This window comes from Pisolithus orientalis (genome assembly GCF_024613125.1).
Source record: "Pisolithus orientalis strain OTSU chromosome Unknown F5J12scaffold_59, whole genome shotgun sequence".
NCBI lineage: Eukaryota > Fungi > Basidiomycota > Agaricomycetes > Boletales > Pisolithaceae > Pisolithus > Pisolithus orientalis.
Genome location: NW_026260840.1, coordinates 140,855 through 168,767, shown reverse-complemented (window position 1 = coordinate 168,767; position 27,913 = coordinate 140,855). Strand labels below are relative to the sequence as shown.

Here is a 27,913-nt window from a genome sequence, read left to right as displayed (position 1 = left end):
TCCTTGATTTCCATTTTCAAGGTAACTTTGCGGGTTACCCATTCTTCATCTTTTCCAGTAAACAAAGTGGTCTTGAACTTGCATTCCACTTGGTATGTTGGGATTCCGAGTTTTGTACCATTCATTCTGAGATGAGGGAACCTTCAGTGCCTGAGTCGATTCATGCCCAAATTCCTGCCTTGAAGTCCAGTAGAATGACCAATCCAAGAGGATAACAAATTTGCATATTCAATTCATCATCTATAGAAGTCCATTTAGCAGACAACATGGAAACAGGACTGACTGTTGCAGGAAATTCAGCAGTCCCTTCTAAAAACCCAACAACTTCTTTTCCTCCTGATTTGCTTCCCTGTCTCCAATGTAGGCAGTCTTGGTTCTGTCTTTGGTAATGACAATGCAAACATTGGAAAGTTGTTGCTTGACTTTGACTTTACAGTCACACTTGATGTAACCTTTGGCTCCACAATTGAAGCATTTAATTTCTGAACCCAATCAGCATACATTCCATTTATGTTTGTCAACATCCATTGCATCAGGATCTCAGGAGCTTCTGTGGTAATGAACAAATTTGCATTCATACCTGGATTCCTTTCCTTCTAGGATATGCTTAGTGGCGATTGCCATTCAAGCTTCTCCCGTGCATTGGATCCACTCCATCACCATGGTTGGTGCTCATCCAGAGTTTAGGACCCAATCATGAAACTCTTTGTTTAAGCCTTTCCCAAAGAGATCCCTGCTTCATGTGATTCTTCTTTCAGCTCAGCTTTGTTGACCAGCCCAGTGAATTCAGTGATGTATGACTCGAGTTCCCTCTTGCCCTGAGATATGTCTGAGAGGTGTAGGATAGCAAGGGCGGTTTGGTCGCTGGACTCAAAGGTGGCCTTTAACCTTTCCATGAACTGTTGAAAAGTGTCCATGTAATAGATAGACCTGTCAAGTAGTTAATTTTCATTTTGATAGTTCTCAGTGAACAAAACTGCCATGCCTTTTGTCATGTATGTGAGCATGAAGGATATCTTGAGCACTTCAGTATTGTAAATGTGTTGATTTAGGTTCAAGTATCCTTTGACCTGCATGATCCAGGTCTGAAGCCCATTGTGGCTTCTGTCATATTCACCAGGATGCCCAACATTAAACTCCTGACCTCCGTTGGGTGGGCAGCTCGAGTAGTCTTCATCTTCATCATCTTTGGCCTTTCCCTTACTGTTACCACTGGTGGGTAACTCTGGGGGTACAGCCTTTCCAAAGTTCCTACAATACCAATCTTGCAAAGCTGAGTCAGTAGGCATTCCTTGAGGAAATGGGTTGCTTGAAGTTGCATGCATAGCCTGGCAGAGCTCCTCCACCATCATGACTCTTTGTTCCTCCAACCTCTGTCTCATTTCTTCCTCCAAGAATGTTCTCAATGACATTTCCAGGACAGATTCTCCATGACCAATAGTCATGGACATACTTTGTACACAAGCTTCTTGTTCTTCTTTGAGGACTGATCCAAAAGAAGTCTCAGACTTCTGATCATCTTCTTCTTCTGAACTAAGTGCAATTTCTGATTCCCTAAAACAGGATAAGTAAGATAAGCATGGGTTGGTCACAGTTACCAATGGTCCTAACCAACCAAGAGGAATGGGTGGTAAAGGGGGACTCTGTCCAAGTCCAAGGGGATTTGTCCAAGGAGGAACTGGTGGTCTCTTCTTCTGTGGGTTAGACACCTTAATGGATGGTGACAACAAAGGCTGAGGGAGGATTTATTTCTCAAAAAAAACCTGTCAGCAATTTGAGGATAAGTGTGCAAGTGTCTTTTATGCATAGGGAGGCACAAGTGTGAGCTTAAGGGAGGTGATCTATTAAAGCATAATGGCTGCCTGTAGAGTGGTGGATTTGATTAAAGGTGGAAGGATGGAGTTCAATTTTGTTGAAGTTCAGAAAATCAATGGACAAGTAGACTTTCATGAAGAGGTCAACAAGTCCCAAAAGCTGCACAAGTTTTTCAATTTTGTTATGCCCAAGCAGAGTGACTTCGTCAAATGGACTAGGCATGATCCACACAAGGGGAATACTATGGGCTGAACTTATCATAACCCCTATGGCTCAGTTATTACTGAGGTCCAACAAAGGTTCACTCCTTCTGGTGAGTTCTTCTGAGATCACAACAGAGGAGGGTGAAAGGATGAAAGCAAAGGGATGAAGCTGAGTTGCAAGTAATTGAAAAACTGAGGATACAGGGGAAGTACTTGACACTTATATACCTGTAAGTAAGAGTACTATACCAGTTGTGACAGACACATCACGATGCATATCTGCAGTAATCAACAAACAAATCAGTCAAATAGATAAGTCAGAACAAGTCATACAGTGTCATATGATGGGGGTAGCAAAGGGGACAAAGGCTATACTGGCTGTGCAATCAATGTGCAGCAAAGAGCCTGACACTGGAGCAAGGAAACAACATATGAGTAATATAAACAAGTCATAAACAAGAAACATAACATGTCGTCCATCAGAGAGGGTGGTGGAACACCAGATCTTCCAGGGGTGCAGCATTAGTGGGTATTGGAAATATTGTGACAGCTGGAGATCCAAGTCCTCCTTGCAGCATCCAGACCCCTAGGATGGTGACAACTATGAGGGATGCAAGCAGGCATGTGACACACATGACTGCAAGGAGTCAAAAAAGGAAGGACCCCTGACATGGGCATAACAAGCATTATCACAATGACATGTGAGCATGGACATCAAGAGGGTATTTGTGTTGGCAGGACAATCAATGGACAGATTAATGTCAATGGGAACACCAGGGATGGTCAATGAGTTGGACCTAGATGTGACCTGCTGAGGTACTTGGAGGATATTCATGATGATAGAATGATCAATGGACAGACCACCTGGATTTAGATAAATCAAAGCTCATTTAATGAAATGTACTGCTGGAGGATGAACCATGTTCAACATCCATAGAAGCAACATCAAGGATGGTCGATGAGTTGGTCCTGGATGCTACAGTAGCATCTAACTGCAGCATTTTAAGGGATGCCAATAAAATCCTATTTTCCACACCCTCATTTTCCATGGATTGGTGATGTTGCTGCGACAGTTCTTCATTGCATTGATGGTGAGCATGAGTAGACAGTTTCAACAGAACACCCAAGATGGATACATTCATCAGAGGATCTCATGAGTGGCCCCTGCAGCAACTGTGAACACAGCACTGACAAATCTTGTACTGTTGTTGCCTGGCCATGATTGCACTGTAACAAGATACTCAGTACCACAGATGCTAAGGTGAGTTGTTTAATCAATAATGCAGTAAAATGAAACCTATTGCAGCAATTTCCTTTTTTGTAAGGTGCTCATTCGAACACTGAGGGTGCCAGTGGTGTCTGTCCCTATGCAAGATATCACTGGGGATTGACAGTATGATAGACTATTTCACTGCTCTGCCATTGTCATTTGAATGATTGACCATCCATGGCAGGATTACCCCAGTGATCACTCACCATATATGAGGGCATCAGGCAGCAACTGCATTGGAATCTGCTGTGATAGCCTTGAGCCCAAAATGAATCGCACCCTTAGCCCCCATTCAACCAACTCCAGTCTATGTGCAGGGCACAAGAAAGGTAAATCTGGCTCTGGACATCTTCCCATTCTAAGCCATTGACTTCTTCCAACTATCCACATTCTTGCAAGTCCCCAGTCTCTGCCTCCTTCTCAACCTGATTTAATTGTAAATGCCATCACTGCAGGTACTTTGTCACTGTTCACATCTCCCTTATACAACATGCCACCAACTGCCTTGTCAGTGAACCAACTTCTGGAACCTCTCCAAGCTCAATGCAGCTGATGATGGCAACATGGCCAGTATGCTATTACAATGCCAATTTACCCTGCCAAGATGAAGTCCCTCACATGTTTGCAGTCATTAGCAAGAGGTTCATAGGCAGGCCACTTGAGGATTGTGCAGCACACAGCTACTACATTAACAGAAATCATCAACATCTATTTATGTATATGTGCAAATGAAACCTCTGAGAATGGTGCTGAGCTGATGTGCTGTAGCTGATGATGTTTACAGTACTCCTAGTGGCTCAGCTGTCACTACAACATTTGATACAAGTGCAATGTTGGTTGAAGTGAGATAGCAAGTGAGGAAAAATGTTCAATTTATGCTTGATATTGCTGTGGCACACATGCAAAACAATCATACAATTTACACTCAATTTGCATTCCTTTTGCGTGTGCTGCCCTGTTTATCATTTGGTAAGGTATCTGCCTAGTAGATAGCATGATGGTATGTATAATTTCATAAAGGTTATTTACCTGCAGATAATTATGGGAAATTAAACTATTGACAAGCTTGTAAATTGAAATGAAATTCAAGTATTGCTCCTGCATTGTTCACACAACCCCACAGACAAAAGTTGAGCTTTGAATTGGATTTTACGCTGTGATAATATGAGAACTAGGATGAACCTTAGCCATACTTCATACCAGCCAAATTCTTATGCAAATTTCACAGTTTACATCAATTTGTACTTCAGAATACTGGTGCAGAGAACCTTATATTCCTGTGGTGTGATAGTCGCGCTGAGACGCCTAAGAGCCATGGATGATGCAAAGACAGGGAACTAGCAATTGAAGTGGAAAGTGTTATAAAGGTAGGAATCGTATTGCTGCAAAGGGTGGTGGTCAGTGCAAAGGGTACGGAGCTGCGGACCCGTGGTGATCGATATCAGCCCGCCAAGATTTACTCCAAGAAATGAGCAGGTGGCTGTGCCCACTGCCACTGCAAATGCGAAAGCAGCTCCTGACTAAGCGGAGGCGCGTGTAGGAGCGGATGACTCGAAGCTGTTTTGCGGATTTGTGTAGGTCAATATGAGCCAAACTAGCAAAATTCTACTCTGGTGCGCTTATTCATATCAATCAAATGGAACCGGTCGTATCCCAGGCCCCTCGATCATTTTCCCTCCCTCCCTATCCTGCGCTGCAGCAAAGGCACTCGGGATAGGTATCCCACAACAATCTCCCCACCCTTCATGAACATGTCCATGATGTGCATTCTTGTCGCCCGCCTCAGATGGCGGAGGGGGTCCCTCGTATGGGAGGATAGACCCAAAGAGGAAGTGTTGGATGACAGGAAGTTTACCTAGTACCTCCGCTTTGTACATTTTGATCATTCCCGCGTTGACTTTTTCCCATGTTTTTACCTGTGCGACGAATTAGAGAAAGGGTGTAATTGGGGATGGAGTATATGGCATCGCGGGAGATCACATACAGCTGAAATGTCATCTAACATAGGCGAGTGCCATCGGAGAGAAGCAGTTTTTATCTGAAATGCCGGTCAGAATCACGACCATCGCTGATAACATACGAGTAGAGACACAGACAGAATTGATAAACTTGATACAAGCAAAGTACATATAGTCGTTCGCAAGCTCGTCGATGACCTCGGCATCGTGGATCGCCTTTGGACGCAGATACTTGTGTCCTGGACGGCATGGCCAGTCAATATTACATTTCAATCTCGAACGGAACGGAAGGCCCCAGGAGAAACGGAAAATGACTGCACCTCTTAGCTGAGCAGATCCGAACAGGAATGGCAGGAAATGGTAGTCATCGAGACCCCATACACCATGGGACCCTGCTGGCTCAAGCCAGTACGTCGACTGGAGAACGCGCATCACCTGGATATAGCTAAGGTGTTTTCCCCTCAGCGATGCATTCCCCATCGGCCACGGAAACGAAACTCACCGCCAGAACGCCCGAATGACCAACGCGACGTGATCACTCTCGCTAACAACACCGATCCGGCCCAAACAAATCCTGGAAGATAGGAAAAATATAACAACCAACCTGAACAGTGTACCGTTCGTACTCACAGCCAACATAAAAAGTTTAGCTCCATCCCGCTTCCATAATCGATCCGTTCGCGATTGCCCCACGCATTCACGAAGTATGTCGATACTTCAGCGGTGGCGTCTTCTGGGAAGTGAGGCAGAGTAGCATGCAACGACGGGGCTAGCTATGTTCAATGTATGGAGATCAACGGCATCATGGTCTACATCGGCGGTGGACCTACATCCTCCACTTTGTCATAGAAGGTCCTGAATGCTGGATTTCCGAAACGTGAAGCTTTGTTGTCCACGGGAGGCGTATCCTTGACCACATCTTCGATCTTGTCTAGAACCTCAAGAACGGCCTTGACGCCCTACTCCTCCGTAGTGTAAGACATAGGAACATGAGGAATAACGCAGAGGCGCACGGGCGATATGGACACTTCATCAGTGAGCTTCACTCCGATAACGGAGTTGTTCAGTTCCTCGATGTAGCTTACTATTGCATTGTGAGTGCTGGACGATTGAAACGCCGTCAACTGCAGACTAGAAAGAATGCGTTTGCCGGGTACTTGGAACGTCATGGTGCTTTTGGTACCGTGACTGGGTCGTCGATGTCTAACTGCATGAAGTAAAATGACCCCTATCAAGAAGACACCAGTTCTGGTATACACTACTTCTTCGCCGACGCCTTTCCCTTGCCTTTCGCAAAAGATTTGCCCTCGAAGCCTGGTCTGGCCTTTGGCTTTCCTTTTCCTTTCCGCTTCTCATTCCGTCTCTCGTGTCGCATGGCAATGTTGTCCGTCCTCTTCTTCTGTCTAGCAGCCATCTGCGCCGTAACTTGCTCCTTCCGCTCATCCCTGCAGGTGAAGATGTAGGCAAGCTCAACCACCAGATGGGGGTGAAACAGACTCACCATTTCTTCTTACTCCTCACCTTCTCCTTTTCTTTCCGCTTGACCGCTTTTTTCAGAAGAGCTTCGTTATCTTTCACCTTCACACCTTCGAGACGTGCCTCTGCTTTTGACCACCGTTCTTTCTCCTGCGCGGATTTACGTTTTTCCTCCGGTAGAGATGCAAGCTTCTCTTTGCGTGCTGACAGCTGTGACAACGCGTGGGTCGGATTATTAGATGACTTTAGCTGCGCGGCTTTCTTGCTCGTGGAACCTGCAATGGCGGAAAACGCAATACTCGTGAGAGGGGCATCATGACTATTAGATAGTCCTGCTGAGAAGCCGGAGTCGTTCACGAGTAATTGGTTCTTGTCATTTCTCATCAGATAGACATTCTCGCAGCATGGCATAACTTCACACACCTTGATAGACGCAGAACTCGCTTGTGCATCCACATCCTTTTTCTTTCCTTTCGCCTTCTCCTTCTCGGCTCTCTTCCTTTCCTTTGTCTCCTTCCTACGCTTTTCTCGAAGCGTCGCACGCTGCTTTCTTCGTTCTTCCAGCAATTCGTCCTTGTTACCTGGCTCGCCTCCACCACTTTGACGCAACGCCGCCATACGTGCGTGAAGTTTTTCCTTGAGCAACGTTACGCTCTCGGTGGGACGCATCGGTACCATTTCAATCGGCGTTTCCTCGTTTGCTGCCCGCGATTCCTCCTCATCGCCGTCTAATTGCATCGCGTCATCCCTTTCTTCTTCATCCTCGTCTTCGCCCCCATCTTCAGAGTCAGAATGTGGCGAATGCGGAGGTGTGGAAACGACATGTTTTCCTTTATCCGTTTTTCTAGAATTTTCGAGTCGAACGGCAGTTTCGTTTTGAATGTCCACGATAGACTTGTGGTTATCCGGATCAAGCTACAGCAAATGAGGGTCAGGACGCCAATGTCGAAACCAGCTTCACCGCGAATAGATCGCTAGCGTAGCATCCACACCTTTTCGCGGCGCGCCTTCTTGGACGCCTCCTTCACAGATTGTTTGGGTGCCTTCTTTTTTTTGCTGTGTTTCATGTATTTATTCGATGCCTACGTCGCATAGAGGGTAACAACACGATAAGTAGTATGAACATGGACTACGCCATACCTGTGGACCCCCTGCATCGTCTTTGATAAAGTAGTATTTCGGAGGGATGAGACGAAGCAGCGCCTCAAAAGTGTCATTGTGAGCTTCGATGGAGGCACGAAGGGTGTCGGCTGGCGTTGTCATCGTCGTTGGGTTCGACTCGAATACCTGCTGTCCGCACGGTCACTGACGGCTTACATCAGCACCAGCTATGACGTGAACAACGTCTTATGGCTCAAGTTATGCTAGATACAACGTTACAAGCTATGCATCATGTTTCACAATAAGCTAGAGTTCCTTGCACCGCGCGCGCTAACAAACCATCCGTCTTTGCACGCATCGCGTTTCCTGCTTGCAACATCCAACCCGTAAAAGTTCTGCGCGGGGTTGCTCAGGAAATGGTAATACGATGAGGCTGCTGTTCAGGGATGACCTGGGGGAACGTGAGCGTCAACAGGCCATTCTCCAACTTGGCCTTTACATCCTCAGACTACAACCCCATAATCAACACGACTTCTTGTGGACGTCTCGTAGTTGAAACTTACCTTTACGCCAATAGGGATCTGGAGTGTACGAGAGAACTTTCCTTGCCGACGCTCGCGAAAAGCATATCCAGCTTCGTCACGAGACTCCGTCTTCTTGAATTCACCAGAAACCGTCAAGCGGTTCTGCTGAATCTCGATGGAGATGTCCTCGGGTTTCAATCCGGGCAACTCGAAGGTTGCAGTAACAATATTGGTCTCATTGTTCTCATGCAAATCCATCCTGCAGACAGCTATTAGCACGTCATTTGGAAATTTCACAAAGAACACATATACTGTACCTAGGACGGAACACGCTCTCCCTACCATTGTTCTCCCGTGTCGCGGCTGATGTAGGTGAGATTCGTGCAGCTAAAGCGTCATCGAAGAGACGGTCAAATTCGGTGGAAGGATCGTAGTAGTAGAAGCGCATGGTAGAAGATATGTTATGAGTGTCGATGAGTGTTGTGTCGTTGTAGTAAGTCGTTCACGGCGAGTACTGACCTTACCTTGACCTCTTATATACTCATTCATTAGCCATTCCCCCGAACTTTCTCGATGGTTGACCCTGGACCTTCGCCGACGTTCAAGAAGTTTCAGGCAGGTGTTGAGTTTCCCTTTTGGTAATTACAATCCGTTGGCAAATATTTGGCATTCATCGGAAAAGGAAACCCCCTGTCCCCACACGTACCCGGGTATTCGAAACTTCGAGGCTAGTCCAGCTCCACCTCGTGTCATACACCGTGCTTTTGGCGACCGCCCCTTGGTGCGAGAGTGCTCGACATTCCACGAGGTACGATTTGAAGGAATAACCACGATACAACACAGTGGATTTTCTGATAGCAGTACACCGACAACTCATACATCCTTGCTACTCAACATAGTGCGATACGACACAGTACAATCCTTCCTGACCATCAGAGTTTGGTGAACCTGAACAAGAACTCCGTTGGGTAAGCGGGTTCCTTCTGTCCGTCCCATGGAACGGGCTTAATGAGGATCTGAAAACGCAATACGCATGAGCAAGACATAGCCATGTCGGGATAACCGACAGATCCTACCGGCTCAAACTTGTCCACTGGAGGCGCAGTCCACGCAGATCCCAAGTCTTCGCTTTGGACACTATAGTAGAAGAGTCGTGTCAGGCTTTTAATTAGCATAGGCCAGTAGTACTAAGCGGCTTACAGGTACGCGTCTTGTCCGGGCACAAACCTGACAACCCATCTCTGGGGAGCCACAACCCATGCGACAAGGCGCCCGCCGTCGTTGACGAGATCGCTGATCTGGTAGAGATCTCTCTCTGGTTCCATCAAGGTGACCAAAAACTGTCAAAAATCAACCTTCGGAACGGGTCCTTAGGGAGCCGTGACTATACTCACAGGCTCAGGTTGGAACGCTTTGGGAAGGGCGTAGACAGGCTTGGGTGGGGGAGGGACAATTATCTCCCCAAGACCGGGTTTAACGATAAACGGGAAGGCAAGGACTCTGCCATCGAAGGTGCGGATAGCATATTCACCGTTAGGTAGTTTGATGGACATAGTAAGAATGAAGCGTCAGTGGAGTTATAGACTGATGGAACACAACACTGACTCCAGCTGCCCTTTTATCCTTTCAAGCCGCACTGCATGATACCCCCTCCATACGGCACCAACGGCCACAAAGGTCACCGGTGGGCGTACGTCCATGCCTGCACTGGGTCCGATCTTCCATTCACCGTGTCAAGTACTGAATAGGGGTGACCCGAACACGAGGTGTCCTTTTGGATTGCCAGATTTTTGAACAGGATAGAACCTGTGATCACATGAAGTACGGCATCAGCAGATACACGGTCACAAGTGCATGCCTACATTGAAACTATCTTCCATTGACCCGTGTCAAGTACTGAATAGCGGTGGCCCGAACACGAGGCGTCCTTCTTGCCAGATTCTTGAACAGAACAAAATTTGTGATCACACGAAGATGATATGCTGGTAATCACCGCATCGCTTTGACCAACCGGGAAAACTGTTGATAGCCATCGGTTCTCTAGCCCGGTCACATAGGTATTGCCAAATATTGTCGAGTGGCTTATGTACTTAGCAAGCTCCAAGTATGGGGTCCATTGGCAGGTGATCTCAGTGATAGCGTCATTGCGGGGTTCAACCGATGATAAGCGATGGGCACGAAGTCCCCTTATAGGAGGAATACTGAACGTGCATGCTGTAGTTGGAGATTTATCATGAGCGACTAGGGACGGGCAGTCGAAGTCGGTAAAGATCGAGCAGAAGCGCATGACAGGAGATACATTATGCTTGTGTCGCTGGGGTTGTTCAAACGTTCATGACAAGCACTGGCCTCGTCGTGACCACTGTGTTGAGTTCCCTTTTTTGGTAATCAACATGTCAAAATCGTCCAGGTATCCGAATCAGAAAAGGGAAACCCCTGAGCTCACAGGAGGGCTGCAACAAAAGCATGATCTACTGGAAGAGTGATCTCCTTGTTTCAGCGTTTTCAGTTCCGTGGAATACCAATTTATTCGACCGCCCGAGCATGACTCGATTGCAATGCTGGAAGATCATCATACGACAAGCTGGATTTCAGGAGAGAAGTATACCAGTGACTCATACAACCTCACTATTCAGCACAGTGCAATATAACACCCGACCCTGGATTCTTGAACAGGGAAAGATCTGCGTACGGATGAGCGGCGATAATGGTTACCGATGGGCGCACGTCTATGCCTACATTAGTGCATCTTCTACTCACCGTGTCAAGTATTGAATAAGGGTGATCCGAACACGAGGTGTCCCCCTAGAATGCCAGACTTCCTGTAAATTAGTAGCCCCTCACGGTAATACTAATCAGACTCGGTGTGCCTCCGGTGCACTGCGGACCAGGTGGTAGTGGAGCTTTGACACATGACCCATGACAGTTCTAGGATCCGTCTACGGAGACGTCCGATACGGCCGGCTGTGCATTTGACTTTGGTAGCTTGATGGGCACTTCGATGAATCCTGCTGTAGATTTGAGAAGGATACCTCACCTCACCTCAGCCTTTGGGCCAAGTACGTCATATGCACTACAAAGTCCAGAGAGAGCATCAGTGGTGACCCTACGAGCACTGAGGTCCTTGCGGCTTGTGTTACTTACAAGTTACACCTTGTTCAGTTCGGTTCTCGAGCTTATCTTCGGGACGACTTCCGAACTCCTCTGCGATCGCATTGGAAGGCATTTGCAAGTGTCTCTTGAAAAGGTGGAATTCGGTGAAGGGATCATAGCAGAAGCACACTACTGAAGATACGTTATGAGTGTCGAATTCGTGTTGTGTCGCTAGGGAAGTCTTTACTTGTGTAACCATTTCTCGATGACTGAGGCTGTACCTCCACTGACGTTCAAGGCAGGTGTTGAGTTCCCTTTTTGGTAATCGCGCTTGGTTGGCAATTATTTGGTATTCATCAAAGAAGGAAACTTCCTGTCCCCCTTATTTATTAGTGGTCGAAATTTCAAAGCCCAATGTGCCGCACATTGTACTTTTAGTCTTCAATAACCGCACCTGAGTGCGAGAGTGCCAGAAATTGCACCAGATACGAATTGAAGGAAAGGTCGAAACAATCGCAACACAGCACATTGGATTTTCTGATAGCAGTACACCGACGACTCATACATCTTTGCTATTCAACACATGCAATACGACACAGCATACTTGGCAATCCTTCCTGAGAATCAGAGCTTGTTGAATCTGAACAGGTACTGCGTTGGATAAACGGGGTTCGTCTGTGCATTCCATGGGACGTTCTCAACACGGATCTGAAATGCAACACGCGTAAGCAAGATATATAGCGGCTCAGGATAACCGACAGATCATACCTGCTCGTACTTTCCCTCCGGGGGCGCAACCCACGCAGACCCCAAGTCCTCAGTTTGGACGCTATGGTAGGAGATCGTGTCAGGTCTCCAATCGGCACCGGTCAATAGTACTAAGCAGCTTACACGAGCGCGCCATCCTGTCCGGGCCTGAGGATCCATCTCTGGGGAGACACAATCCATTCAACAAGACCACCGTTGTTGTTGACGAGAGCACTGATCTGATAGAGATCTCTCTCTGGTTCCATTAAAGTGACCAAAAACTGTCGATACTCAACCTTCAGAACGGGTGCTTAGGGAGTCAGGCAGTCACGACTATACTCACAGGCTCAGGCTTGAAGGACTCAGGAAGAGCGTAGACAGGTCTGGGAGGAGGCGGGATAATGATGTCCCCAAGGTCGGGATGAACAATGAGGGGGAAGGCAAGGGGTCTGCCATCCAAAGTGTGGATGGCGTATTCACCGTTAGGTAGTTTGATGGACATGGTAAGAATGAAACGTCAGTGGAGTTGTAGACTGATGGAACACATCACTGACTCTAGCTGCCCTTTTATCCTTTCAAGCCGCACTGAATGATTAGCCCCCCCCGGCACCAGCGGTTACAACGGTCACCGGCGGGCGTACATCTATACCTACATTGGGACATCTTCCATTCACCATGTCAGGAATTGAACAGGGGTGATTCGAACACGAGGTGTCCTTCTGGAACGCCCGATCCTTGAACAGGACAAAGTCTGCTATCACATGAAGAGGAGATGTCGATAATCACCACATCGCTTTGATATTCGGGTGCTTCTTGAACATGTATTTAGCAGCTCCAAGTATGGGGACCACTGGCAAGTGATCTCAATGATTACGCCATCGCAGGATTCAACTGATGAGAAGCCATGAGTGCGGAGCCCCCCCCCCCCAAGGGAGGAACACTGAACAGCGTCATGCATAACCTAGTTCAAGGTTTATGATGAATGGTTAGTGTTTCCGCTTTTATTGGCTACAAGAACCATGGCACCACAGCGCCATGAAGTGGAGACTTGTCGGAAGACAGCTTGTACAGAAGAATATACATAATTTGATCCTACCCGAAAACCGACGGTAGGTACACTAGGGCCTGGGGCTATGTATGTAAATAGCCCTGCATGGCAGCACCGAGACTCACCGCGCCTTCGATACACTATGGTATCACTGATTCCGGAATCGTGCGGCAGTCGAGGCACGACACATGGCAGGCAAGTACAACTTTAGGAGCTGCCCACGGAGAAGTCCCACTCCGTTTTGGATCATGCTAGTTTGATGCCCGCATTGTCCTCTCTCGTAAATTCGAAAAGACGCATCATGTGGTATTTGTTGTTTGATCGCGATTATCTTATCGAATTCTGAATCCACGGTCAAATCTGCCTGGAGCGATGATCTTTCTTTTCCTCCAAACAAGCGTGGGGGCACTCCGACGGATTCTCCTGCATTTATGAGAAGGATATCGCCTCAGCCTTTTGGATCAAGTACCTCATGTGCACTACAAGGTCCAGCAGAAGAATTGATGATGGCTGTCTGGGCACTGAGGTTCTTGCGACTTGTGCTACTTACCAGCTACACCTCGTTCAGTTCGGTGCTCGTGCTTATCTAGTTTGAGACGATTTCAGCACTCCGTCGTCGTATTCCATGCGGCCATAGTGTTTCACGATAGGCGTGCTGTACGATTGACGAGAGAAGCCGACATTATTTGGACGACAGAGGAAGAGAGTTCGGATGGCGTGGTGGGTCAGGATACTTTTCTTGTGACCTCCAGCCTATCCAGCCTCATCACGACATTCCATCTCGTTCAAACCGTCACGCCAAATCTTGACGAAGATATTCTTGGATTTCAATCCGGGAAACTCGGAGGCTGTATATGACCTCGGAACTTAGAAAGGTTGAAACAATCACGATATGGCAAAGTGGATTTCTGGTAGCAGTACACCGATAATTCATACAACCTCGCTACTCAACACAGTCTGCTGGGCAATCCTTCTCGACCATCAGAGTTTGGTGAATTTAAATAAGAAGTTCGTTGGGTAAGTAGGACCTTTCTCTCCTAGCCATGGAACTTGCACAATGCGGATCTGAAACACAGCGTGCATAAGCCAGATATGAGCAGCTCACGATAATCGACAGATTCTACTTACCTGCTCAAACTTGCCCTCTTCGGGGGCAACCCATGCAGATGCCAAATCTTCGGTGAGGACGCTATAGTGAAAGAGTCGAATGAGGCCATCGATCAGCATCGGTCGCTAGTACCAAGTGACTCACAGATACGCGTCTTGTGCAGGCACGAACTTGACGACCCATCTCTGAGGAGACACAACCCATGCAACAAGACACCCACCGTCGTCGACGAGATCGCTGATCTGATAGAGATCTTTCTTCGGGTCTATTAGAGTGACCATAAACTGTTGACACGCAACCTTCAGAACAGGACCTTAGGAAGTCGGGAGAACACTCACAGGCTCAGGTCGGAACGCTTTAGGAAGGGCGTAAACGGGCTTGGGAGGAGGCGGGATGATTATCTCCCCGAGGTCGGGATGAATGACGAACGGGAATGCAAGGGATCTGCCATCGAAGGTGCGGATAGCATATTCGCCATCCCTTAGTTTGATTGAAGACATAGTGAGAATGAAGTGTTAGTGGAGTTGAAGACTGATGGAATACCAGACCAACACCTGCTGCCCCTTTATCCTTTCGAGCCGCACTGCATGGTATCCCCCTACAGTACCAGCGGTCACAGTGGGTGGGCGCACGCCCATGCCTACATCCGGGCATCTTCCATTCACCGTGTTAAGTACTGAATAGAGGTGACCCGAACACAGGGTATAATCACTACATCGCTTTGGTCAACCGTTGATGATCAGCCATCTCGGCGCTCGGCTATGTGTCCAGGAAATGTGGTTCATGAATATATGTGTGCTTAGCAGTAAGCTTCAAGAATGGGATGCCCTGGCAGGTGACTTCAATGACCAACGCCTTCACAGAGTTCAATCGATCCCAAGTCATAAGTACGAAGTCGGGATACTGAATAATGTTATGCATGTTATAGCTACTCACTATACACTTTATTGACTGCCTTGACTGATATCGATCAGAGCACTAGATGAATCTAGAGTGACACCAGGAACCACCACACACCTCTCCTTGTCAGACAGCATGAAGGGGACAATGGTATCTGGGTCGATCCAATCCAAAAAAGAGTCACTGAGGGCTGGATCTCTGCACATACATCAGTAAATCACTTTTGCTGGCCAGAGCTGGCCAGAGCTGTCCAGCACTGGACAGATTCCCTAGGACTACCAGCTCACAAAGTGGTCTACTGATGTAATAACCTTGCACATGTTCTACCCAACCCCCTAAGAGCTAGTTCAGAAACCTTGGGTAAGTTGCAATTAGTTCCTTCAATGCTTGTACATGTTTTTCCACTGGGGCAGTTTGCAAAGTGAGTTTGAATTGGGTTTGAAACATGTCCTGCGATGGATTATGATGATCTGGATCAGCTTAGGCTTGCCTGGGTATCAGCTGCCACCATTGTTGCCCTCATATCCCAGTACACTCTGGATTCACTAACTCACTCGATGCCTAATAAGACTAGTGCTCCCACTCCATGAGTTCATTGGAACCATGAAGAAACTGCTGCTCTTGTAAGGTTCCTGCACAACAACTGGCATGAGGCAGGTGATAATGGGAACTTCAAGATGGCTACATATCAAGCCACTGCCCTGCATATTGCCAACTATTGCACAGATGGACCTCCTAAGAACTATCAAGTGGTGAGAAACAAGTGGACTGGCTATGTAAGTCAGCATTGTAAACTGCTTGTGATTTTTACTGATCTTCTGTCATAGATTTGAAAGATATATCATGATATTGAGTACTATTGAGCACAACCATCTGGAGCCCACTGGGACAATGAGAAGGGGGCTAATATTCAGGGTCAGCATGCCAAGCAGGTGTTTGAGGATTTTGTGAAGGTATTTTTATTTTTATTTTTTAACCCTGTGGCTTGATGAACTGACAATTACTCTTAGAGTCACCCCCTCATGTGCCAGTTCAAAATGAGTGGATGGGATTTATATCCCTATGTTGCAGATATCATACCCCATGGTGGTGCCCATGGGGCCAACACCTTTAGTCCAGATAGTTCCAATGCCACCACTGACAGCCTAGACAATGGAGACAGTGGAGTGCCAACCATTGTGAGTCAAAGTGAGGTTCAGTGGTGAAAACCAACCAAAACCAACACATGTTATGCCCGAGCGCGGTGACTTCTTCAAATGGAATAGGCACGAAGCGCGCGAGGTGGGAGTCTACGGGCCGAACTTATCGTAACCCCTATGGCCGAGCTATTGCGAGAATCCGACAGAGGTTCCTTCTGCTGGCGAGTCCCTAAGGTTGTTCGCGCTGAGAGAGAACAAGGATTAAAGCAAAGGTATGAGCTCAGTTGCAAGCTATCGAAAAACTGAGGATACATGGTAAAGTACGTAGGTTTATATACCTCTAGGTACGAGTACCCTACCAGTCGCGACAGACGCGTCGCGACGCGTATCCGCAGTAATCAACAAACCAATCACTGAAATAAGTACGAGTCAAACGGAGTCGGAGATGGGGTAGGTAAGGAAACGAAGGCTACACCGGCTGCGCAATCAATGCGCAGCAGGGAGCCAGACCTCGGAACTATATTACAACATTCAAGAAACATAAACGAGTCAACAGGAATCAACGGAACGAGAAGTGGACATCTTGACCATCACGAGAGCGGTGAACGTCACGGATCGGATCACTATTGATGAGTCTCGACAGGCACAGGAAGAGCCTGGACAGCGGGTGATCCGAATCCCCCATTCAGCATACGAACCCCTAGAACCACCACGACGACCAGCGACGCGACGAGGCACGTGACGCACGTGACCACAAGAAGTCGAGAAAGGAAGGTAGTGGACAAAAAGCGTAACATCACCCCCCCCTCAAGGTCCTCAGACCCCTGAGGACGACGGGGCATTCGTGAGTCGGGCGGATAAGGGTCGGCGAGTAGTAAAAACGCGGGAGCGCGTTCTAGTGGCGATCGGAGACGATGGCGACGGAGTTGGCGGCTCCTCGAGGGCCGGAGTAAACCGGGAGCCACGTCCGTTCCTGCACGACCAATGTCCCAGGTAACGGCACTGGTAGCAGGCGTGGGGATAGAGGGGGTGCCCAGCGGGCACAGGAGACTGTCCTCCGAGATAGAAGCGAAGTTGATCCGCAGGGACGGGGACGAAGGGAGCACCAGGGAGAGGGTCGGCGGCGTGGACGGCATTGAAGTAGTTTTTATGTATTCCGTTCCACGACGCGTCCTGTAGCAAGACCTCCCAGGCCGAGTTGTTAGTCCCTGCTCCCAATCGACTTCCTACCTCTTTATACAACTCTCCGGAGTCTACGAACCTGAGTTCCACGGCGCGCCACTCCTTCTCCTTCTCCTGATCGGTGATATCCTCCTTCATTCCGGCTTTTGCCGGTACCGCCTCCTTCGGGACAAGCCGATCAAGAATGCGAGACGTCGGAGGAGCGAGGAAGTCATTAAACTGCTGCTGACGTAAGTGATGATACGCTCCTCCCGTAATAGCTTCGGTTATTTCAGCCGAGGCCTTCTCGAGCATTCCGATCATGATCACTTCCGAAAGGGGAGCGACCCCTGTTAGCTTCCGCGTACGAACTTTTGAGACCAACCCGTTTATCACGTCTGATGCTCGGTAGATCTCAGACAGCAACCCAAAATACTGATCTTGTTCTGATGAGCACCCGTCAATGTGGTCCCCGACGTTGAAGAGGTCAAGCGCCCTAACAACGTCCACGTATTCACTTGCTGGGACTGGTAGTCTCTGCTCGTCAGACCGGGCATTGGCGGCGGCAACGGAGGCGAGGATTTCGAGGGCTGCCCTGTCGCCTCTATCACCATAGGTGGCGAAGGCGGGGCGTACGTCGGCAGATTCGGCAACATCGGGGGGACCGGGCTTGGTTGCTGTACTATCGGAGTCATCATCAACGCGCGCTTTCCCCTTTCCCTTGCGGCCACTGTCCCCGTCGCGGGGGACCTTGACCTTTGGGACGGGGACCCTCTTGACAGAGATCCCCTGGAGTGGACGCGGTCCTGTAACCCTGGAGGGAGCGGGTCGTACCGACGAGGGTTGAGAGACGGGGGAGGAGTACCCTGACACATGAAAACCGGCGGGGGAGGTCGGGGGAGAGGACGGTGTATAGATGGTGATCGGTGGTATGAGAGAGTCGTAGGAGTCGGAGTGGTAAAAGGATTCTGCGAGGTCGGGGTAGTCATTCTCGGTATTGACAGATCGTGGGGAGTCCATTTAGTTTGGGAGGTGACGAGCTAACTTGTACTGCTCTAAGGCGTCCTGGGCGTGGTCTTTTAAATGTTCTTCGGGTTCCCACGTATTTGACGAATGGGGGAAACCCTTCCACTTTACCAGGTATCGCCTTTTTCCTCGTCGTCCATCAACCTTGTGATTGATTACTGACTCCACCTCCCATTCTATCTCATCATCCACTAGTTCGGGCAGAGGCGCTGCGGGCGCAGTTCCATATGTCTCGTTTTCGACAAATGGGAACAGCCTTGACCCATGAAACACAGGATGAACTTTCCAAGACGATGGGAGATCCAACCGGAAGGCCACCGGTGACACGACCTGAGTCACTTCAAAGGGGCCGAGACGTCGGGGCGCAATCTTGTCGCACTGGTTCCTGATACGCAGGTGCGACGTATCCAGGAGTACCTTATCTCCTATCTTGGGCGCAACATATGTCCCTTTTGACCGTGACTTCATCAGATCCTGTGCTTTCTTGTGGGCAAGGATGGCGACATCGCGACTAGCTGCCAACTTTTCCAACCTTTCTTCGACCGAGGGGACCGGTGTCATTTTTACCTCCGGATACGGGGAGGGGTCATAGCCAAGGATAAGCGAGAAAGGCGACATTTGATGGACAGAGTGGATTCTGGAGTTATGAGCGAACTCAGCGGATGGTAACTTACTGCTCCACGAGTTCGGAAACTCGGAACAATAAAGTCTCAGGTACCCTTCCACTTCCTGGTTAACACGTTCGCTTTCTCCATTCGTCTGCGGGTGATAAGCGGTGGAGAGTTTAGTCTTGATTCCAACGGCCTTGTATAACTCCTTGGTGAAAGACGACGCAAACTGAGGTCCTCGATCAGAAATTACCGTTTCCGGCAATCCGAACCGGGCGTAGACGAAGCGGTGGAACAGCTTCGCCAATCCTTCGGAGTCTATCGTCTTGTGACAAGGTACAAACAGGGCCGCTTTGGACAGTCCTTGATCGACAACCGTGAGAATCGAGTCATACTTTTCAGTTCCGGAGACGGGAAGATCCGTTATGAAGTCCATCGAGATCCGTTGAAACGGGAGTACTCCTGTCGCAGTGTTGTGAGGGGTAACGGGTGGTCTCGGCGGGTGAGTCACCACTTTACTTCCCTGACAAACCGGACATCCGGCGACATACGCCTTGATATCTTTTCCCATGCCTTCCCACCATACCTCCTTACGCATTTTGGCCATCATCGCTTTCTGCCCGGGATGCCCGGACGACTCCGCATCATGGTAGGTTTTCATGCAGTGTCGTCGGTGGTCGGGAGGGATATACAGGCGAGTTGTCCCGTACCGTTGGGTACCGTTAGGAAGCGTGGTGACATTATCTTTGTTTACCGGAGTTTCTTTCTGGGCATTTTTCTTTATTTCCTCGTATAGATCGGCTGAAACGGCGAAAACCCCTCGAGCTCCTTTGGGTATTTCCTCATACGGGCGAGCCGGGGTGTCTTCGTTTTGCTTGGCGGTCCGTTTCGGCGAACGGGGGTAAGGCCTTGTTCGTTGTTGGGACCTTTCTATACGGGCCGGGAGACGGTTTATGCATAGTCTGCGATTTATTTTTCGTTGTTTAGCTAACCTGGTAACGGAAAAAGAAGGGGAAACAAGTCGGACTGGAGTGTCCACCCCCCCCTCAAGCCAAAGGTTCGGGGGGAGAACCGTGGCAACCGGAGGCGGCTCCACAGACTCGTTTTTGCGAGAAAGAGTGTCCGCAGGCACCTGAAGACGGCCGGCCTGCCACGAGAAACGAATGGGATAGGACTGAACCAAGGAAGCCCACCGGGCCTGCCGCGGAGTAAGCTGCTGCGGCTCTCGGTAGTATTCCAAATTCTTGTGATCGGTGAAGACGGTCGTCGGTTCGACCGGGGATAACAAGTAAGGGCGGAAGGCTTTGAGAGCGCGAATGACCGCGAGCATCTCCAGATCATAGACCTGGTACCGTTGCTCAGCTCCTACCAAAGATTGAGAAAGGTAGGAACAAGGATGCCATTCGCCATCTGGGCCTTTCTGGGCGAGGACGGCACCCGTGCCAAGTTTGGAAGCGTCCGTGAAGAGCGCGAAGGGTTTGGAGAAGTCGGGTATAAGGAGGACCGGAGCCGAGCATAACAAAGCCTTTAATTTCCGGAAAGCTTCGTCACGTTCCGGCGTCCATGAATAAGAAACCCCCTTTTTAGTAAGGTCATGAAGAGGTCTTGCGATACTTGAGAAGGACGGAATGAACTTCCGATAGAAGTTACAGAAGCCAAGGAACCGGCGAAGTCCCGTTAGATTATCCGGGGCTTCCCAGGCACTGATCGCGTCTGTCTTTGTTGGGGAGGTTTCTATACGCCCTTTCCCGATGATCATTCCCAAGAACTCGATCTCTTCCGCTTCGAAAATACATTTGCTGATCTTCAGGCGTAGACCTTCTTTGCGGCAGATCTCCAGGAACTCTCGCACACGGGTGCGAAGTTCTTCGCGTGTCTTTCCATGGATGGCTACGTCGTCCATGTAGCCTACTTGTTTTCCGCGTTGGCTTTCGAAAGTACGATCCATATACCTCTGGAAGGACGGTGGTGAGTTACACTGTCCGAAGAACATTACCGTTGGTTCGAAAAGCCCACGAGGGGTTATAAAAGCCCCTTTCCATTCGTCTCCTTCTTTGACCCGTAAATTTGTAAAACCCCATCGTATATCAAACTTCGCGTAGTAGCGGGATTCGACCAGCTCATCGAAGAGTGCTTGCGCATTTGGAAGCGGGTGCGCATCCTGGATGGTAAACGAGTTGAGATACCGGTAATCCTGGATTAACCTCTTCTTTCCATCTTTCTTTGCGACAAAGAACACCGGAGCTGCCTGAGGAGAAGTTGACGGCCGAATCTTTTTGCACTTCAGGTTTTCTTCCAGGAATTCATCTAGAACTTTTAGTTCATCAGGTGACATGGGATATACCGCTGCCTTCTTGGGTTTGAAATCTTCTCGTAATCTGATTTCATGGTCCAACCCGGGTCGGTGAGCCGGGAGTGGTATATCTTCCTCTGAGAAAACCTTCGCGAATTCTTCGTACATTGAAGGGAGTTTCACTTCTTCTTTTGTTGAAGCCAGGGCGGCTTCCAATTCGGTGGAGAGGGTAGTTTTGTTTATACTTACCTTTTCTCCTTTGATCGATCCGTCGTCATTAAACTTTACGGCCGATCCCGAGTACCAGGGCCATTCCTTTCTAATGGAAAGGTCAGATTCCTTTGTAGGTACGTACCCGTCATCCCAACACAGGATCTTGTTATTTTCCCAATTGATCCGTGGTTTGAACTTGCGAAGGAAAGGCATCCCAAGAAGGATGTGTTCCTTTCCAATTAAGGGCCCCACGTAACATTTGACGCGAACGATCCGGTTCTTGATGAGGAAGCGTATCGATACCTTTCGAGTTACCCATTCGACGTCTTTCCCGGTGAAGGACGTTGTCTTGAACCGGGTCTTTACTCGATACGTTGGAATCTTGAGTCTTTGTACGACTCGCTCCGAGATGAGCGAGACCTCTGCACCCGAGTCGATGCAGACCATTACTCCTGCGTTAAAATCCGTCAGCCATACCTGTCCTAGAGGGGAACCAATTCGCATATTTGACTCGTCATCTAGGCTAGTAGTACAGATTGCGGATAAAACAGATGCGGGACCTTCCTTAGGAGCGTCGGAGGTCCCGTTCAAAAATCCTCCTTTCTCAAGCCATGGACCTTTAATTCTTCGTCTGTTGCCAGACGATCCCCAGCATACGCTATCCTTTTCCCATCTTCTGAGAGAACAACTCGTATGCCTGGAAGGCCTTTGCTTTTCGAGGATTGGCAGTCACGCTTGTAGTGACCTTTCTTTCCACATTCGTAACAGGTGACGTCAGCGTTTGATTGGCGTACGTTTCGCCTACGTTTATCGACGTCCATCGCGTCGGGATCTCGGTGATTTCCGCGGAAATGAATGAACTTTCGTTCATACCGTGATTCTTTGCCTTCTAGGATATGTTTGGTAGCGATGGCTGTTCTTGCTTCTCCCGCGCATTGTATCCATTCGATCACCGTGGTCGGCGCGCGTCCAGAATTCAAGATCCAATCTCGGTACTCCTTGTTCAGGCCTTTTCCGAAGAAAATCCCCGCTTCACGCGATTCTTCTTTTAACTGGGCTTTGTTTACAAGTCCGGTGAATTCGGCAATATACGCCTCAAGTTCTCGTTTTCCTTGCGTAATATCCGAGAGCCGTAAGATTGCGAGAGCAGTTTGATCACCAGATTCGAAAGTAGCTTTGAGACGCTCAACGAACCGCTGGAAAGTGTCGGTGTACCAGATGGTTCCGTCGAGAAGTTTATTTTCGTTCTGATAATTCTCCGCAAAGGTGACCGCGGCTCCTTTTGTCATGTAGGTGAGCGCGAAGGAAATCTTGAGAGACTCCGTGCTGTATACGTGCTTGTTAAGGTTCAAATAACCTTCGACTTGAGTAAGCCACGTTTGAAGTCCATTGTGACTTCCATCATATTCTCCGGGACGCCCGACATTAAACTCCCTACCTCCGTTGGGTGGGCGGACATCATACGAGTCATCCGGGTCGGCTGAGGTCTTTCCCTTACTGGACCCACTAGCGGGGTTCTCTGGGGGAACGACCTTTCCGAAGTTCCGGGTGTACCAAGCTCGAAGAGCCGAGTCCGTAGGCGTACCTGTTGGGAAGGGATCACTCGACTGTCCGTGACCAGCTATCTTGCGCCAGTCCTCGGCCAAAGAATGCATCTGTCTTTCCAACCTTTCCCTCAGCTCCTCTTCGGAGTATACCTTCGGTGGCATCTCAGGGGCTGATTCTCCGTGACCAACTGTCATGGACATTTCCGGTTGCGCGTCTTCTTTTTCTTTGAGGACTGATCCGAGCGAAGTATCGGACTTCTGATCGTCTTCTTCTTCTGAACTAAGCGCGACTTCTGATTCCCTAAAACGGGACAAATAAGACAACCTAGGGTTACTTGCTGTGGCAGACGGCCCAAGCCTTCCTAGGGGAATCGGGGGTAAAGGCGGGTTCCTACCGAGTCCTCTTGGCAATCGCGGAGGAACCGGTGGTCTCGACTTTTCAGGATTTGACACTTTGGCGGATAGTGACAACGACGACCGAGGGAGGATTTATTTTCCGAAGAAAACCTGTCGGTTAGGAGTGTTTGTGCGCGAGTGGCTTTACACGTAGGGAGCAACCAGCGCGAGATGAGAAAGCTGCGCAGGGAAGCCGACGAGACTTGTTTGGATTCAAGAGGTTGGTTTGTTGAAGTTCAGTAACCGGGGACGAGTAGACTTTACGCGAAGAGGTCGACGAGTCCCGAAAGCTGCGTGGAGTTTTTCGATTTTGTTATGCCCGAGCGCGGTGACTTCTTCAAATGGAATAGGCACGAAGCGCGCGAGGTGGGAGTCTACGGGCCGAACTTATCGTAACCCCTATGGCCGAGCTATTGCGAGAATCCGACAGAGGTTCCTTCTGCTGGCGAGTCCCTAAGGTTGTTCGCGCTGAGAGAGAACAAGGATTAAAGCAAAGGTATGAGCTCAGTTGCAAGCTATCGAAAAACTGAGGATACATGGTAAAGTACGTAGGTTTATATACCTCTAGGTACGAGTACCCTACCAGTCGCGACAGACGCGTCGCGACGCGTATCCGCAGTAATCAACAAACCAATCACTGAAATAAGTACGAGTCAAACGGAGTCGGAGATGGGGTAGGTAAGGAAACGAAGGCTACACCGGCTGCGCAATCAATGCGCAGCAGGGAGCCAGACCTCGGAACTATATTACAACATTCAAGAAACATAAACGAGTCAACAGGAATCAACGGAACGAGAAGTGGACATCTTGACCATCACGAGAGCGGTGAACGTCACGGATCGGATCACTATTGATGAGTCTCGACAGGCACAGGAAGAGCCTGGACAGCGGGTGATCCGAATCCCCCATTCAGCATACGAACCCCTAGAACCACCACGACGACCAGCGACGCGACGAGGCACGTGACGCACGTGACCACAAGAAGTCGAGAAAGGAAGGTAGTGGACAAAAAGCGTAACAACACAAAAGACAATGAAAGCGAGTGGTGGTGTGCCTATGTGGTACCTAGATGGTAGAACCTGTTCTTTGGGAGGGTTTCTGCGAGCTACAACACTCAAAGATGAGTGCTGAGGGTTGGGGGTGCTCCTGACGAAGAGGGAGCAAGAATGTGATAGAAAGTGATAGGGTAGACTGCTGTCAGCCTACAGAAGGATGGATGGTGACTTAATTCGATGTCCTAAGCTGTACTGAGCTCAGGGAGGGCTTGGAGCGAAGTATATGGATGATAGATGATGATAAGCAAAGTAGATGATAGCTAGACCCTTAATAAAGTCTCAACTATCGAAGCTGATGAATGATTTACTGAGAGATGATAAATTGCAAGCAAGAGGGGCTCTCTGATGTCTTCTTCTTTTGCTACCTAAGTACAGTGACTTATATACAGTACAGGGGCGTTGCCTATGGAAAACAAGGTGCAAACACTTGGTAAGTGATTGGTAACTGATGAGTAAGGAATGTAAGTGATGGGTAATTGTCTTGGAAAGCATTGGTAAGCATTGGTAAGGATAAGTAAGCCAAAAAAAGCAAAGAATCAGTAAGCAAAGTCAAAAGATTGGTAAGTATTGGCAATAGGTGAGTCAAAGACAGTCAGAATGTCACAGTATGAGTCAAGCAATGTCAGGAACTGGGAAAGTGCACTGGAATCACATTAGGGGGAGGCTGTGCATGTCACATCTCAAAGAGATCACTTCTAGGCCAAAGTGGGATGACAGAGAGGCAGCACTGACCTGATGCTGATATAGTACATCCAAAAGCAGACAGGGTGAGTCAGATGTCAACAGGGGTCAAGCTTTGGGGGTCTGTGGGGTGACAGGAGCATAGGGGATCGCAACTTTCCCCCCCAAATCATCCTCTCAGTGAAGCAAATAAAAACCTCATGAACGAGGCTCTGTTGGAAGAGAGGATGAAGGGGGAGCATCTTCTGCTGTATCTTGCAACAAGGAGGCAAGATGTGCATCATACTCGTCATGGATGTGATCAGGGAGAGTGGAGAACAGTAGATTATACTGTAGCTGTCGCAATTTTGGAAGAATGACAGACAAGACTGGTATGAAGATGTTGCAGGGGGCAGGGAGGAAGGACCCATATGCTCCTTGGACCAGAGAGACTGAAACGACCACATAAAACCTTTCCAAGTGAATGACAGACCTGAGGCGACCAAAGAACATCCTCCTGGAGGTCATACTGACAAAAAGAACATGCTGTCCAAGCTGGATGGGCCAAGAGGGGGCAGATGAGGGTGGGATGTACCAGGACACTTCAGGATGGAAGCTGGTAGGAACTCCTGGTAGATATATGTAGCCATGGTCCCTAGCAAAGGGGACAAGCGAAATGACCGATGTGGAGGCAGCCATATCAGAAGAATTAGTGAAATGAGCATCTTTTGGAGGGAGTGCTGTAGAAATGTGTGGAGTGCACAAATCCTTTCCAATCTTGGAAGGTAGGATTGCATGGCTGAGCACTACAAGTGAGTGTGGGAATGGTTTCGGTGTCTGCAGAACTGGTGGAGATACATCGAAAACCGGAATGCTGTACATGGGCACTTAAGAATTTTATTGGCACTTAACCTGCCTCCTCCTTTTTCCTTGGCATTGACAACTTGTTCTTGTGTGAGGGATGACTGCTGACATTGCTGGCTGTCCTTCTTCGCATGAGGGCTATGGTCTTCACCTCCATTCATCAGCTACATCCATGTCCACCTCACCAAACACCTTTGGTGTGTGACACCATTCAACTAACCACTTCCACTTCAGTACCTTCCAAATCTGCACCCTCCTCCACTCCTGCACCCATCGAACCCATATCCACTTCAGTGCCTGCTGATTCTGTGCCAGCACTTCCCCTAGTCCTGCCTGGGTCGGACAACAACCATTTCCCATTTTTTGATGATCTGCTGTCTACCATCAACCCATCCAACATTTCTATCCCTCCATCCAGTGCTCTGCTGTCTAGTGGGAAGTGGTCTCACACAGACATGCTTGGTGATGACAAGGTTTTGACTACCATGTCTGTTTTCCCATATGCCAATGCAAGTGACATTTCTGCTACTGCTCCTGCCTCCAATGAACACACCAACCTCTCTGCTGCTTTGGACTACACAAAAAGCTCCCATTCCCATTGTTCTCACAATCCTCCACCTCTGCCTTCACTTGTGATATCAAACCCTATTGCAGTAGGCCTACAAGGCTCAATCAACTTCCTCACTTCATCAATCAACACATCGATGACATCTGCCATTGATAAAGCATCAACAATGAGGGCACAAGCGATTCATTTACTGGATAATCAAGACCAAGATTTCCCCAGTCCCATCAAAGTGTTCATCCAATTGTTGATCATGCAGAATCTCAGCTTCGCTGATGTATACTTGAGGACAGCAAAGAAGGAAGATCATTTGGCACTTGCTGAACTGGAGTATTGGATGAAACTTGGGGTTGGTAGTTCTCAGACTGGTACACAGTAAAAAATACTATAGGTAGATTGATGTTTGCTGTACATCAGTAAACCACTTTGTGTGCTGGCAGTCCTAGGGAATCTGTCCAGTGCTGGACAGCTCTGGCCAGCAAAAGTGATTTACTGATGTACCTCCATACCTGCTATCATTGTATCACAATCTTTTTTTTTCTTTATTGCAATCTATCTTTTTTTTCTTCATCACACATGAGAGATCTGAAAGTGTATGTATATTGCATGGAATGGGAACAAATGAACCATGCATCTACAACATTGATATATCGCTCATACCACTACCAGTGTTAGTGGAGTCATCAGAGCTATAGTCATTGCTACCTGAGGGCAATTGCCTGAGATCCTGCAATCAAATGATTTCCTGATAATCATCCCACATATGTTGAGTGATCTGGTCACAGAAAGTGCATGCCACTTCGAGCTGACCTACATTGGGATTATCTTCATCAGCTCCGCCCTCATCTGCCAATCCCCCAGGCCCTCCCACACCTTGCTCATCTACATGGACATCCTGCCCTGGAATCAGACCTTCTTCAGCATCATGAGTACAGATGAAGTTGTGCAGTGCACAGAGTGCTGAGGGGATTTGGCCTTGGATGTCAATGTTGTACTCAGGGCTTAGTAGTAAGATGTGAAAACAATGCTTGAGGACACCAAATATTCACTTGATGATGTTGCATGCAGATGAGTGCCAGAGGTTGAACAATTCTTCTTTGTTCCTGGGTCTTGTCAGTTCAGCAGGATGATAAGATGGATAAT

The 27,913-nt window shown here is 48.5% G+C and overlaps 6 protein-coding genes across 6 annotated transcripts; 1 reads left to right on the top strand and 5 right to left on the bottom strand.

The window, feature by feature from the left end:
• Positions 1-4,713: 4,713 nt before the first annotated feature.
• F5J12DRAFT_774289 (Phosphotyrosyl phosphatase activator) lies at positions 4,714-6,431 on the bottom strand. Its single transcript, XM_051742293.1, has 8 exons — positions 6,260-6,431; positions 6,077-6,205; positions 5,877-6,019; positions 5,749-5,820; positions 5,567-5,691; positions 5,385-5,485; positions 5,273-5,326; positions 4,714-5,204 (listed from the first exon to the last, which is right to left on the bottom strand). Exons 1-8 carry the CDS (start codon positions 6,413-6,415, stop codon positions 4,917-4,919), a joined length of 1,068 nt encoding a protein of 355 aa, XP_051595223.1. The 5' UTR covers positions 6,416-6,431; the 3' UTR covers positions 4,714-4,916.
• A 9-nt stretch (positions 6,432-6,440) lies between these two features.
• On the bottom strand, positions 6,441-8,025 carry F5J12DRAFT_863292 (surfeit locus protein 6-domain-containing protein). Its single transcript, XM_051746961.1, has 5 exons — positions 7,863-8,025; positions 7,715-7,804; positions 7,146-7,637; positions 6,748-7,091; positions 6,441-6,691 (listed from the first exon to the last, which is right to left on the bottom strand). The coding sequence occupies exons 1-5, from the start codon at positions 7,983-7,985 to the stop codon at positions 6,505-6,507; spliced, it is 1,236 nt and encodes a 411-aa protein (XP_051595222.1). The 5' UTR covers positions 7,986-8,025; the 3' UTR covers positions 6,441-6,504.
• F5J12DRAFT_863289 (small heat shock protein) lies at positions 8,008-8,974 on the bottom strand. The gene is made up of 3 exons (XM_051746960.1): positions 8,665-8,974; positions 8,387-8,606; positions 8,008-8,331 (listed from the first exon to the last, which is right to left on the bottom strand). The coding sequence occupies exons 1-3, from the start codon at positions 8,793-8,795 to the stop codon at positions 8,233-8,235; spliced, it is 450 nt and encodes a 149-aa protein (XP_051595221.1). The 5' UTR covers positions 8,796-8,974; the 3' UTR covers positions 8,008-8,232.
• Positions 8,975-9,138: 164 nt separating this feature from the next.
• Positions 9,139-10,151, bottom strand: F5J12DRAFT_478155 (uncharacterized protein). The gene is made up of 5 exons (XM_051739621.1): positions 9,953-10,151; positions 9,742-9,847; positions 9,548-9,687; positions 9,424-9,484; positions 9,139-9,363 (listed from the first exon to the last, which is right to left on the bottom strand). The coding sequence occupies exons 1-5, from the start codon at positions 10,045-10,047 to the stop codon at positions 9,280-9,282; spliced, it is 486 nt and encodes a 161-aa protein (XP_051595220.1). The 5' UTR covers positions 10,048-10,151; the 3' UTR covers positions 9,139-9,279.
• Positions 10,152-12,064: 1,913 nt separating this feature from the next.
• Positions 12,065-12,689, bottom strand: F5J12DRAFT_786543 (uncharacterized protein; the record flags this gene model as incomplete). The annotated part of the gene is made up of 4 exons (XM_051743466.1): positions 12,065-12,148; positions 12,209-12,269; positions 12,332-12,483; positions 12,531-12,689. 4 exons carry the CDS (start codon positions 12,687-12,689, stop codon positions 12,065-12,067), a joined length of 456 nt encoding a protein of 151 aa, XP_051595219.1.
• Positions 12,690-13,967: 1,278 nt separating this feature from the next.
• On the top strand, positions 13,968-14,891 carry F5J12DRAFT_863259 (uncharacterized protein). Its single transcript, XM_051746959.1, has 2 exons — positions 13,968-14,252; positions 14,326-14,891. Exons 1-2 carry the CDS (start codon positions 14,128-14,130, stop codon positions 14,417-14,419), a joined length of 219 nt encoding a protein of 72 aa, XP_051595218.1. The 5' UTR covers positions 13,968-14,127; the 3' UTR covers positions 14,420-14,891.
• Positions 14,892-27,913: the final 13,022 nt, after the last annotated feature.